Source organism: Daphnia pulicaria, chromosome 1 (assembly GCF_021234035.1).
Source record: "Daphnia pulicaria isolate SC F1-1A chromosome 1, SC_F0-13Bv2, whole genome shotgun sequence".
In the NCBI taxonomy this organism is placed as follows: Eukaryota; Metazoa; Arthropoda; class Branchiopoda; order Diplostraca; family Daphniidae; genus Daphnia; species Daphnia pulicaria.
Window position 1 is genome coordinate 12,081,697 of NC_060913.1, and position 12,751 is coordinate 12,094,447.

Sequence of the window (12,751 nt, forward strand, 5' to 3'; positions counted from 1 at the left end):
ATTGGTGTGCGCAGGTTCTCGACGTATGTCTAGAGCGCAGCAGATCCAGCACACACACACACACACACACATACAAAAACCGGAATGCATAAAGGAGACGGCCGTGGAAAAGGGGCTGAACATTCTTGGTCCGATAGCCGTTGGCCCGTCATCCCATTTTTCACAAAAGCTCAAAAGTTCTATCATTTCTCTATATAGGCCCAGCAGCAGCAGCACCGCAAAACGTGAAAATGAGTCGCTGCTGGCCTTTGGCTATCACTGTCGCTCTTATTCTCGCCATTTCCAACTGCCACGGACGGCCCAATTCCATCAGGGGAGGATCAACAACGGACGATTTGGAATTGTTGATCCACGAGGTATTATTTGGAGGGGGGGGGGCATCGTTTTCGTAATGGACACGAGAAAAATAGAATCATCCATCACCCGTTTTCTCTCTATGCTCAATACTAACAGGTCAGACTACTCCGGAACGACCTTCGGAATCTCCGCACTCACGTGGAGGACATTGGTAACCGTCTACCTGGAGTGAACCTTTCGCTGGTCAACAAGGTAAACAAACAATTCGATCCGCTATTCTTGACGATCCATTGAAAATTGTTTGGCTGCATTTGAATTTGCTATAGAGCGATTTGGCCAATGAGATTTGGGCCGTTTTGAACCGCCATCTCGGATCCAACAGTCAGGTCAGTTTCGACATCGATCAATACCGTTTGAATTCTTTTGTATTATTCGATGATGTCGTAATGATCAATTCAATTGGGCGAATGTAATCATCGGCGTATATTAGGATGCGGAGCATTTCCAGTCGTCGGAATGTCTGCTGGGATCAGTCCTGTCGATGGCCGTTTCCAGTCGCAGTCCGAGCGATGACGTCGACACCAACGGGATCAAGAAGAAGAAGACAATTTTCACGCCTCCGTCACCTTCCAAACTGGGCAAATATCGGACGGCCGCCATCAGCTCCGACAGCGCACCTTGTTCGGAAATCGGACGGTTTGGAATGATACTCCCGTCTTTGATTTACCAACAGCTTTATATTTAATCCGCTTATTATTTATATGTATTATTAGAGATATTATGACCGAGGGCGGCAACGCTATGGATGCAGCCATCGCCGCTCTCTTTTGTAACGGAGTCGTCAATCCGCAAAGCGCCGGAATTGGCGGCGGATTTCACATGACCATCTACGACCCTGCCACTCAAACGGCCAAATGTCTGGACGCCCGAGAGACGGCCCCGTTGGCCGCCACTGAGAATATGTACAGCAGTAACGCTTTCCTGTCCCAGATTGGTGAAGAAAATAAAATTCCGTCGATTCCGCACGCCCGTTCGTCATTAACTCAACGGATTTTCTTTTTCTTTGATTATACGAATAGGCGGTTTGGCCGTCGCCGTACCGGGAGAATTGGCCGGTTATTGGGACGCCCATCAAGCGTACGGCCGATTGCCCTGGGCTCGTTTAGTCCTGCCGGCCGCCCTGCTGGCCGAGAACGGAGTCGAAGTCAACAGTCACTTGGCCGCCACTCTGCAAATCAAAGCCGCTTCCATCAAGGCCGAACCTTCCATGTGGTATAATTATATTAAACCAACGCCGCAATCATAATTTTTAAAAAAGATATGAAACGCGGGAAATTCAAATTGTGATTTGTCAAAGGATTTTCCTGAACGAAACGACGGGCAATGTCCTCCGATTGGGCGACACGTTGAAGATGCACGCGCTGGCCAAGACTTTAAAAGACATAGCCGAGCACGGAGTCGACATCTTTTACAAGGGATCCGTCGGCATCAAAGTGGTCGAGGATACTCAGCGGAGAGGCGGAATCCTCACCAAAGACGACCTCCTCCATTACCGGTTTGAGATTCTCATTTGGTTTGAACTCCGGTCGTTTATTATGATTTATTACAACGATTGAAATGAATTCCCAGGACGGAATGGATGGAGCCGGTCTCGGTCGACCTCAGCGATAATCTGACGCTCTACTCGATGCCGTCGCCCGGTTCCGGCGTCCTGGTTGCCTACGTCATGAATTTGCTGGACGGCCGCCTGCCGGATAAACGAGATCTGCCGACGTCGCTCGATCCGCTCACCTACCACCGAATCACCGAAGCGTTCAAGCACGCCTTCGCCCAGCGCACCAAACTGGGCGACCCGAAATTCGTCCCAGAAGTCGATCACGTCAGTTTTAAAAAATTTCTGAATTAAAAAAAAAAAAAATTTAATTGACGATTTTACACTGAATTTTTGGCCATTTTTTTTTTTAATGATTATAGTTGATGGAAACGCTGGCGTCAAAGAAATTCGCCGATGAGACTTTTGACAAATTCAACGACTCGTTCACTTCCAACGATCCGGCGTTCTACGGTGCGGTCATCCACAATCCCGACAGCAAAGGAACGTCTCACATTTCAGTTCTGGACCGAGACGGATTGGCCGTTTCGGTCACGACAACCGTTAACACCTAGTAAGTAGAGATAACACGATTATTCTTCTTTTGGGAAAAAAAAAAGAAGCGGGAATTTGAAATTTCCAACTCGACCGTGACTTTTTGTATTTTTCAATTTTCAAAGTTTCGGCGCTGGATGGATTTCAGAGCAGACGGGCATCATTATGAATAACGAGATGGACGATTTCTCGTCGCCCAACACCACCAATTTTTTCGGAGTGCCGCCAAGTCCGGCCAATTTCATCAAGCCGGGCAAACGGCCGCTGTCGTCCATGACGCCCACCATTGTCGTCGATTCGTCGACGGGAAAAGTCCGTTCGGTTATCGGAGCGGCCGGCGGGACACGAATCACCACCTCCGTCGTCTACGTAAATTGACCCAAAAAAAAAATGAGATAGACGATGGATTCTATTCAATTCAATTTTAAAAATGAATTATTCCGACAGACGTTGGTCCGTAATTTGTGGTTCGGAGAGAACCTCAAGGAAGCCATCGACAGTTACCGCATCCATCACCAACTGCTGCCCATGAACTTTCAATACGAATCCGGTTTCCCCAAGGTGAGAAAAATTCAAACTAAAAATTCAAACAATTGAATTCATTCAATTCAATTCGATTCAGAATATTGTGGAGAGTTTGAGGCGGAGGGGTCACAACGTGACGGAGAAGGTCCTCCGCTCTGCCGTTTACGCCATTTCGGTCGAGTCGGACGGATTGATCTACGCCAATGCGGACAGCCGCAAGGGCGGCGACGTCGCCGGAATCGACCCTGTCCTCGACGACTATTTCTAATAAGAAAAAAAAGACGTTTTTCAGATATTTACCTCGCCGTCTATATTATCTATTTGTCTGTCAATAATGTAATCCGCCTGCAAACAACACAGTCAATATAATCCTGACGACAGCTACAGCTACAGCCAACCAGCCAGCCCCCCCAAAAAGGCTTTTGAATAAAAGCTCGGGGTCTGCGGACCCGATGGACCGAATCTTTTGTCGAACAAAAGAAGAGTTGGATGACATCAAATATAACACAACAGCCGCATCTTCTTCCATTTCTTTTCCCAAATACAATGTAATAGTCGTTAATGATATAGTAGTATATACTCTCGCCCTCACTGAGCGTGAAAACGATCGCTATTTTATCCATCAATAGTTTTTTCTCGTGAAATTTTCATTTGTTACTAGTACTATGGACAAAATAATTAAAACCGCTTTTGTTGCCGTTAACTAGCTGCGGTATAGTCATCATCCGCCGGAGAGAGAATGAAGAACCGGCGGTATATACGCGTATAGTTATTCTCATTATTATTATGTTGGCGTTTGATTACTATTATCCATATTCCCCGAAAGGGCAGCAGCAGTCAGCCAGCAGAGAAAATCTGAATATATATTGAATAAAATACACTTTGCTTTTTCTCTTTCAAAAATACAAACACAACACACACAAAAGCCCAGAATAAGAATCTAAAAGGTAAAACCCGAAATTTCAACGTCGACTTTCTTTTGTTTGCCTTTTTTGATGGGCGATCAATGACGTGTTGAAATGCTCTTTCTCTCTCTCTCGTTGTTTTCACCACAGAACGAGATGAGAGATCCCCATTGTTTGCCATTTGATTTCCAAGAATATTGGCCGGCGTTGTGTGTTGGATCTCCGAAAATGGGCCGGCATTCTTGTGGCGGCGGCGGCGGTGGACTCTTTGCAGCACTTTGCTGAGCCGGAAGAAATTTCATGGTTGGGTGAGCGAGCGCTAGATGGTGATGATCGGACTGGGGGTCGCATCAACCCAATCACGAAACAAATCAAATAGACGGAAGGGGAAAAAAAAACACCAACGTTCGTGTTGTAGTTTTGGGTTTTTTAATGTGCGCATTCCTCTTCAGCTGCTGGAATGGATTTATGCGTCAAAAGAAAAAGAAAAAAAAGACAACTGTAAACAACATTGTGTAACAATACATCAGGCCGGGCAGGGAATAAAAAAACGTGAACAAGAGCCATTAGAATAGATGCGCCAACTTCGTGAGCGACACAAAAGAAACAACAACCAAAAATATATTTTGTGTGTAATAGAATATCAGTCCAGGGAGCGAAACAATAACGCCGTCGAGGTTATCGAGTTCGCATTAAATCAGATCTATGCATCGTGATTAGAAGCGCGCCAGCAGCAAAACACCACACAAAAGAAGAAATATATTTATAACGTCTAAAATCTTATACACAGGTAAATAAATAAATATACCAAGAAAAAAAAGGGGGACGTGACTGATGCCGTAACTATATAAAAAAAAGCGAATATATATCTTCCAGCCTTGACGCCTGAATCTCTTATTATTAAAAAAATAAAGAAAACTTTGCTGTTGTTGTTGTTGTTGTTGTTGTTGCACTGGCCCTATATACGCACGGTTGGGCGGATCATTTTTCAGCCAGCAGCAGCTGCTGGGCTGTATACATAGTTCTTAACGATCACGCAAGTCAGCTGATCGAATGATTTTGATTTCTTTTTTTTTCTTTTCAATTCGAAAAATAAAAATAAAAAATAAAGAAGAAAATTACCTTGGCAATCACACATCATGCAAGTTTGAATTTTGGTTGATATCTGACCAAAGAAATGTGTGTTCGTGCTGGTTTATTTGTGTCTGTGAGAGAGATGACCCGACCTTGCCACCAGGTGATTATGTGTATACGCCAAAGAAGTCTTAATGAGGTGGGACCGGTCTGATTCCTCTCTCGTCGTCGTCGGCTATACTAGACTCTCGGGGTATAGGCCATCATCCCGTCTGGACAGCACAAGCCTCTCATCCCAAATCAATCACAATCATCTTTCGGTGGTGGATGGGGGAAGAAAGAAGAAGAAATATAAGAAATAAAGCTGGGGGGCTTAGAAGGGGGTCTATTAAGCGCCCAGCATTCAAGAAAAAATAAAATCAAATCCCTATACACAAAAGGAATGCGGTAAAGATCGATAATGCGCTGTGATGATGATGATCATCATCATGTCCCCTCTACCGTTGAAATTCTTTGACGTTCGCTAATGAGCGGGTTATACAGCAACGCTCTTTTTCCGTTGGTCCAAAAAAGATTCAATCTAATCTCGACGCTGGAATCGAGTCAGGGGGGGGGGACCTCTGGGTCCGTCCCAGGGTCTTGTGTGTGTACCCTCTCGATATTTTCTAATGGGCTTTCAAGAAAACGAGTATCTTATAGTCGTCGCCTTCAATATTTACGTATATAGCAGTAGTAAGAACAATCACGTGCTTTGTCTACGAATTTTTGATTGTACATTTTTTCGACGATCCGGTTTGAACCTGGCGCTGTGAAAAGAGCTGTATCATTTACATCATATACGCTTGCCTTGTTTTGGGTTTTTGGTTTGATTATTATTTTATTAAGGTTCTCAGCTTACTTTTGCTTTCTTCTAATTCTCTCGGATGACGTAATTATTGCCATGACGAGGCGGATTCGGTTTCGTATCTTATCTCAAGGGCGCGATAAAAACATATCCAACAGACCGATGAGACTCTTGGACAAAAAGTCGCCGTCCGTTTCCGTTTGATTCCAACCCCCCCAAACGGTTCAAACAGTCGCAGGATCTCCTGGCTGGTGGTCGCTTAGTCATTTTTATCGGATTGGCCACCTTTTTTCTTTATTCTCTAAAGTCAAAAATTAAAAACAAGATTTATTGGTAGATTTATTTATATACTTGTCCCCCTCGAGTCAATAATAAGAGAAAGAAAAAACTAGTTTCTTCTGACTTCTCTGCCTGATTCCATTAATTATTTTTCGAATTTCTCGGCAGAGATTACGTCAAAAGGGTTCCTCGCATTTTGTCCAGACTGGAAGCAATAAGAAGAAGACGGACAGCGGCGGCACCAGTGCTCCATCTTCTTCTTCTTCTTCGTCTTCTTCTTCGTCTTTCAACCTCAAGAGGAACAAGAAGCCGATGGGTTTGCCTTCAGGCCGGCCGACTCGACAACAAGTGAAAACCCATTGCATTTTCTTCTTCCACGAGTGTTGTTGTTCCCGTTTTGTGTATTTTGTTTGGTGGGGAGAGTTTTTGTTATTCGTCTCGATTGACGTTTGGCGGGCGGTTCATTTTCAAATTCGATTGTCCACAGTACAATCCCAGCATCGTCCGATCCAATTGTACTCACACCAAAAAGGATGGAATCGCGTTCGGGATACGAATTGGCGTTCACCTCCGCCGCCCCGACACCGTCTCGATTGGGCAGATACAAAACGGCGGCCATCAGCTCGGATGGAGCCCAGTGCTCTGATGCCGGACGGTATAATCAATGTTATAGTCGTATCAAATTACATTTCCTTCATTCGCCATTTTTCTTTTTAAAATTAAAATTTGAATTTGACAGGGACGTTTTAGAGGAGGGTGGCAATGCCGTAGATGCCGCCATCGCCGCTCTGTTTTGCAACGCTGTCGTTAATCCGCAAAGCGCCGGAATTGGCGGCGGATTCCACATGACAGTCTACGACCCGGTCACTCGGACGGCCCATTGTCTGGACGCCAGGGAAGTGGCGCCCTTGGCCGCCACGGAAGACATGTTCCAGTCCGATCCGTCATTGGCCAAAAAAGGTTTTTTATTATTTTTCCCCCATTTTCTTTTTTAAAATCGAGGCCGGAATGATTAAAATTTTTAAAAATTGCATCCGCCTTTCATATCAGGTGGTTTGGCCGTTGCGGTGCCGGGAGAGCTGGCCGGATACTGGGCCGCCCATCAGCGATACGGGCGATTGCCCTGGTCTCGTTTGGTCCAGCCGGCTGTCAAATTGGCCGAGAACGGGGCGCCCGTCAATCGTCACCTCGCCGAAGTTCTGCGCCGCGAGGCTCAATCGATCCAGGACGAACCTTCGATGCGGTTAGACCGAAATAATTATGAATAATTCCCTTACTAATATTTCTGGGGGTTTGAAACAAATTCTTCACTTCCAGGTTCTTTGTGGACGCAACGAGCGGCCAAGTTTTGAAATTCGGGGACACGTTCAAATTTCCCGCCCTGGCTGAAACGCTGAAACAAGTCGGACGGGACGGAGTGGAGGCCTTTTACAATGGAACCCTGGGCGACATGTTGATAGACGACGTCCGGCTACGGGGTGGAATCCTGACCAAGGAAGATCTTCGCCAATACCGGTGAGAGTTGTGGCCGTTGTCGTTTTTTTGGCTTTTTAGAGATAAGCTGAAACTTGTGACATTATCTCGCGGCTGTCCGCGTGTCGACTGACCACAGTGTCCAGTGGGTGGAGCCCGTCCAGGTGAAGTTGAAGAACAACTTGACACTTTACTCGCCTCCTCCGCCCGGATCGGGCGTCTTGACAGCTTACATTATGCGCCTGTTGGACCGCCCTGGACACCTTGATAATAATAGTTCGTCGCCGGACGACGGAATAATGTCATCCGACCATCCAGTGACGCATCACCGGATCGCCGAGGCCTTCAAACACGCCTTCGTTCAGCGCACCAAGCTGGGAGATCCAAGATTCCATCCGGAGGTCAACCAGGTTATTTGTTAAACAAAGTTAATCGACTTTATTTTTTTAAATTGAATTTTTAAAAAACAAAAAAAACGTTTGAAATGGAAAACAAAAATTTGACAGTTGACGGAATTGTTGATTTCCGACGCGTTCGTCGATGAAACTCGTTCGAAAATCCAAGATTCCGTCACTTTCGACGATCCGGAATACTACGGGGCCGTGTCCCACACTCCGGAGGATAACGGGACGTCTCACGTGTCCGTTGTCGATGGAAACGGAATGGCCGTCGCCGTCACCTCGACCATCAATTTGCAGTTAAATAAAAAAAACATTTTATATGTCCGTGGAATTTTTGGGTAAATTTGAATTTTAAAAATTTGAATTTCGCGCCTAGTTTGGGCGCCGGATTCGCTTCTCCGCAGACGGGCATCATCTTGAACAACGAAATGGCCGATTTCTCGCCGTCAAGCACGTTCAATTTTTACGGGCTGCCGCCCAGCCCGACCAACATGATCCAGCCTGGCAAACGTCCGCTCTCTTCGATGACGCCGGTCATCGTTGTCGACTCGTCGAGCGGTCGAATCCGCCTGGTCATCGGAGCGGCCGGCGGCGTTCGAATCACCACATCCACCGTTTACGTAATATTCCCATTCGATTCCTTTACTATTCACTATCACTATATCTTATCGTTGGATTGAAAAATAATAAAATTGACCCGCCAATTTTGAAAATAATAAAAAATCAAATCAAAGGCCATGATTCGTAACTTGTGGTTGGGCGAGGACATCAAGGAGGCCATCGACAGCCCGAGGTTTCACCATCAGCTCATCCCCATGACGCTCAATTACGAGAAGGGTTTCCCCAAGGTATGAAATCAGGAGAGAGGTAGATTCTTTTTATAAAATGATAACCGTACAGCAAGCAAATCACGAAAATGGCTGTAATACCCACCGCAGAGTTCTATACGTGTGTATAATATCCCGTTATGGGATACGGAACTGGAAATCATTGATATATACATTTCCAGCAGTGTTTTATTTGGTTTTGGGCCACGATTGAATTGGAAATGATTTTTTTCTGGCTGTGTGTGTCTATTTGACAGGAAATGGTGGAGGAATTGTCTAGGCGAGGGCACCGAACGAGCGAAGAAGACACCAGGGGCGGGGCGGTTTACGGCATTTCCGTTGTTGGTGAAGAAGATGACGACGATGGCGGTTGCCACCTCTACGCCAACGCCGACTACCGTAAAGGTGGCGACGTAGCCGGTTTCTGATGATGTGCCAGCAGCAGCAGCAGCCAACAAACAAAACAAGAAAACAAAAAATCTGATTCTCAAAACAAAACATTCTTGACGCCCGGATGAATCAAATCGAAAAGGAGGAATGACGACATTCCCGGCTGCAAAGTTTTATGAGCCGTGAAGCAGCAGCAGCCGAGACGGGGAAACAAATAAAAGAAATAACAGAATGAACGATTAGTTTTCTTTTTCTATCTAAAAAATAAAAATAAAAAGACTTTTGTTTCGTGTTGTTTCGCCAGTGCATTATTTCTTTCTTCCGCGTTTGAGAAAAATAAAAAGTTCTACAATTGATCAAAAATAAGAACTATTGTTTGATACAATAGCCAAATACGCAACTGCCGAGATAATATGGTTCATTTATTATCGAGTCGGTTGAACGAAATCACGAAAGAAAGGCAGCACAGAACCGGTTTAATTTCGGCGAAAAATCTTTCCATCACTTCCATAGCTAGAAATTGTCGTTACTTGGAAGAAGAAAAACGACACTGAGGTATGCACAAAAACTTTTGACATAGGCCAGGTGTTCTGGCCGTTCCAAAAATTAATGATCTTTTCGGAGGAAAGAAAAAGTTGTTTTTTCCTTGTCTCACACACACGTCGTACGTGTTGATTATATTCCCTCTTGGCTTGGCACAAGGTCGTAGGCGTCACTGCCGTCAATTAGAGGTCGTCCGTATAATGACTCGATTAAATTCATTTCGAGATGTGCACTCAACGAGCATCGGTCATCATCTTCGCTTCTCACCAAAAAGACCCGTGTTCGATTCCTTGTCCCTCCTAATTGTGCAATGCTCCCACTGTAATTGTGTATATATAACTGTGTGTCTTGAATAATGTGAATGCTCTTCATCAATATTCAGTCTTCATCAATAATATATGGGTCAATAGTAAACGATGATTCAATATATAAAGCTCACTTCTAAACTCACCTCCCGATCTATTAGACGCCCTGTTGCTATAAAGGACGTCTATCATAAGGATCGTAATCCCATAAAATCCCGGTTTCTCGACTTGCTGGTCACAATCTGAAGTTGTGTCCGTCAGTCTTACGCTTAGCCCCTGCCGATAGTCGACGGTTGCCGTTCACTCGGTAACACTAGACGGTCGAATTAAGGCCCAGTAGGCAGCCAATGAAGTAAGAGCGTGACCTCAAGTCAGAGACCATTCCCAACACCTTCCCTTTTAGGATTCATTGATATCATTATTTCCTACGAATCCACTGACAAATCGACTGATATCCGTTAGTAACTAGGAATTCCACGTCGACCGAATTTTGGCTTTTCACAGCAGCGGCGGCCAACAGTTGATCCTTGGCCAGGCGATCGGACAGCTGGTAGGAATAGCCGGGCACGCTTCCTTCAACGCAAATTCGAAACACAAATGTGCAGTCGCCAGTGATTTTGTCGTCAAGTTTCATGGTGAAAAGCTGCAAACTTCCTTCGTTGCCGATGTACTCATTCTTCATTTCCCACCGTCGCTCATCTGCGCCAATGTCATTCTCTTGTCTTCCGTACATGACACTTTCGACTTTCATTCCGATTTGGCTGAGATTGACTGCCATGAGAAATAGGACGGGCGATTCGCCGTGATTTTTCAGTCCCACACGAAACACTCTTTCCCCTCGCAATAGAATCATTTTTGAAGCGATTGTTCTGCGCTCTTCACCGACGTTTTTGCAAGATTCAATCGTATGGTTACGTCTCACATATCGGATCTTACTGTTTTAAGTGACTTGCAACAAATTCAAGTGGCTGATATTAATTTCCATAAGTTCATGGAAGTTAAAGAAAAATTCTCCCTCTAGCTTTTACTGTTGATTCAAGTTAGCTTCGATTTAGCTGGAAATCATTAGCACCATCAAATATTTCATCATAACACCCCGCGGGGTCCCATTCCCGGAAACAAAATTGCATTAAGGCAACCACCCCCCCTCCTCCAAGAAACAAGTGTATAATTTTCGGGAATGAAACGTAAGGAAATCAAACGTTTTGTCAATGCCAAACGACCAGCTTCCCATCAAACGTTTTGGTTTCATATTGTTGTATACGAGGTGAGAAAAAAGTGATCTTTTTCTTGTTTTGTTTCCATCAGTCTCCTGTCGACCAGCGCGATTATAGAGAGGGTATTCTCTCATCCGGCTAAATTAATTAAATTTTTTTGAGCTTGGTTCTGTCAACTGTTGGTGAGTCGATTTTTTTTATTTTAATAATTAAATAGAAATGAGATATTAAGCTTAACAAAATGATTTTCTAAATTATCATTAGCAGCCACCATGTCATCCGAAAATTCTGGTACCCCCAAAAATGATTTTACCGTACGATTGGATCCTGAAAAACGTCGGTGAAGAGCGCAGAACAATCGCTTCGAAAATGATTCTATTGCGAGGGGAACGAGTATTTCGTGTGGGACTGAAAAATCACGGCGAATCGCCCGTCTTATTTCTCATGGCAGTCAATCTCAGCCAAATCGGAATGAAAGTCGAAAGTGTCATGTACGGAAGACAAGAGAATGACATTGGCGCAGATGAGCGACGGTGGGAAATGAAGAATGAGAACATCGGCAACGAAGGAAGTTTGCAGCTTTTCACCATGAAACTTGACGACAAAATCACTGGCGACTGCACATTTGTGTTTCGAATTTGCGTTGAAGGAAGCGTGCCCGGCTATTCCTACCAGCTGTCCGATCGCCTGGCCAAGGATCAACTGTGGGCCGCCGCTGCTGTGAAAAGTCAAAATTCAGTCGACGTGGAATTTCTGGTGAAAAAAACGAAACTCTTTGCTCACAAAGCCATTCTGGCTGCCCGCAGTCCGGTGTTCGCAACTGAATTTGCCGAAGGAAAGCCGAAGGAAGAAGAAGAAGAAGAACCGAAGATGAAACGCATCAAAAGGAAACGATAGAAGAACCGCTAGATCAATTGGTTCTTTTTCGTCCAATTCCAGAAGAAGTAAGCAACGCCATAATGGCGCCGGGCAAAGTTGCTGCTGGTCTTTATCGGATCAGAATGGAAGACGTGAATCCTTCGACAGTGGAGCAATTTCTTCACTTCATCTACACAGGCGAGTTCACCTCAACACTGGCCAACGGAGAGCTGCTCAAGTTAGCCGAGTATTATCAGCTTACAACTCTGATTAGCCTGTGCCAAACGGCACTCAAGAAAAGTGATGACGCCCTGCAGATGGTGAGCATCGTGAAAAGTTTGCATATCAAGAGCGATGATGCAACGCCGTCTTCTACCCAAATCAGGTTAGTTTTTCTTAAGCTATCGCGTATAGCCTATCTATTACCCGTCGAACAATTGTATTAATTGTTGTTATTTTTTCTCCTTATATTTGATTTTAGTCCTAAAAATAACACGGAAATATTGTTTGATCGCACGGCGTCTACTTTCCGGTGTGTTTGGAGATTTCCCATGTTTGAATCGGTCCAACCCAATGCCATGGCCAATTACCAGAACGAGACTCTTTTTTTCGCCTACGTCATCTCCCCAACGATGGGTCGTGAGGCTTCGATCCACTTCTCGTGTGC

General features: G+C 44.9%; 2 protein-coding genes across 4 annotated transcripts; both read left to right on the forward strand.

Moving 5' to 3' along the window:
- Window positions 1-119: 119 nt before the first annotated feature.
- Window positions 120-3,848, forward strand: LOC124351324 (glutathione hydrolase 1 proenzyme-like). Its single transcript, XM_046801933.1, has 12 exons — window positions 120-356; window positions 454-549; window positions 624-683; window positions 788-993; window positions 1,071-1,291; window positions 1,377-1,569; window positions 1,655-1,852; window positions 1,927-2,176; window positions 2,272-2,462; window positions 2,569-2,812; window positions 2,891-3,004; window positions 3,066-3,848. The coding sequence occupies exons 1-12, from the start codon at window positions 231-233 to the stop codon at window positions 3,234-3,236; spliced, it is 2,070 nt and encodes a 689-aa protein (XP_046657889.1). The 5' UTR covers window positions 120-230; the 3' UTR covers window positions 3,237-3,848.
- Window positions 3,849-5,976: 2,128 nt separating this feature from the next.
- LOC124327118 (scoloptoxin SSD14-like) lies at window positions 5,977-9,212 on the forward strand. Of its 3 annotated transcripts, none has more exons than XM_046786030.1 (10): window positions 5,977-6,418; window positions 6,558-6,725; window positions 6,810-7,030; window positions 7,121-7,313; window positions 7,388-7,585; window positions 7,683-7,953; window positions 8,050-8,240; window positions 8,321-8,564; window positions 8,679-8,792; window positions 9,029-9,212. In XM_046786030.1, the coding sequence occupies exons 2-10, from the start codon at window positions 6,604-6,606 to the stop codon at window positions 9,197-9,199; spliced, it is 1,725 nt and encodes a 574-aa protein (XP_046641986.1). In that variant the 5' UTR covers window positions 5,977-6,418; window positions 6,558-6,603; the 3' UTR covers window positions 9,200-9,212. The 3 variants fall into 3 exon arrangements, with proteins under 3 accessions (XP_046641986.1, XP_046641996.1, XP_046641977.1); XM_046786040.1 differs by having other exon boundaries at window positions 5,977-6,124; window positions 6,239-6,725; XM_046786021.1 differs by having other exon boundaries at window positions 5,977-6,725.
- Window positions 9,213-12,751: the final 3,539 nt, after the last annotated feature.

Coding starts and splice junctions, on each gene's coding strand:
- LOC124351324 (XM_046801933.1), top strand. CDS start 231: ATGAGTCGCTGCTGGCCTTTGGCTATCACTGTCGCTCTTATTCTCGCC. Junction 1,292..1,376: donor CGCTTTCCTGTCCCAGATTG/GTGAAGAAAATA, acceptor TTATACGAATAG/GCGGTTTGGCCGTCGCCGTA. Junction 2,813..2,890: donor TCACCACCTCCGTCGTCTAC/GTAAATTGACCC, acceptor TTATTCCGACAG/ACGTTGGTCCGTAATTTGTG.
- LOC124327118 (XM_046786021.1), top strand. CDS start 6,604: ATGGAATCGCGTTCGGGATACGAATTGGCGTTCACCTCCGCCGCCCCG. Junction 6,726..6,809: donor CAGTGCTCTGATGCCGGACG/GTATAATCAATG, acceptor TGAATTTGACAG/GGACGTTTTAGAGGAGGGTG. Junction 8,241..8,320: donor ACCTCGACCATCAATTTGCA/GTTAAATAAAAA, acceptor TTTCGCGCCTAG/TTTGGGCGCCGGATTCGCTT.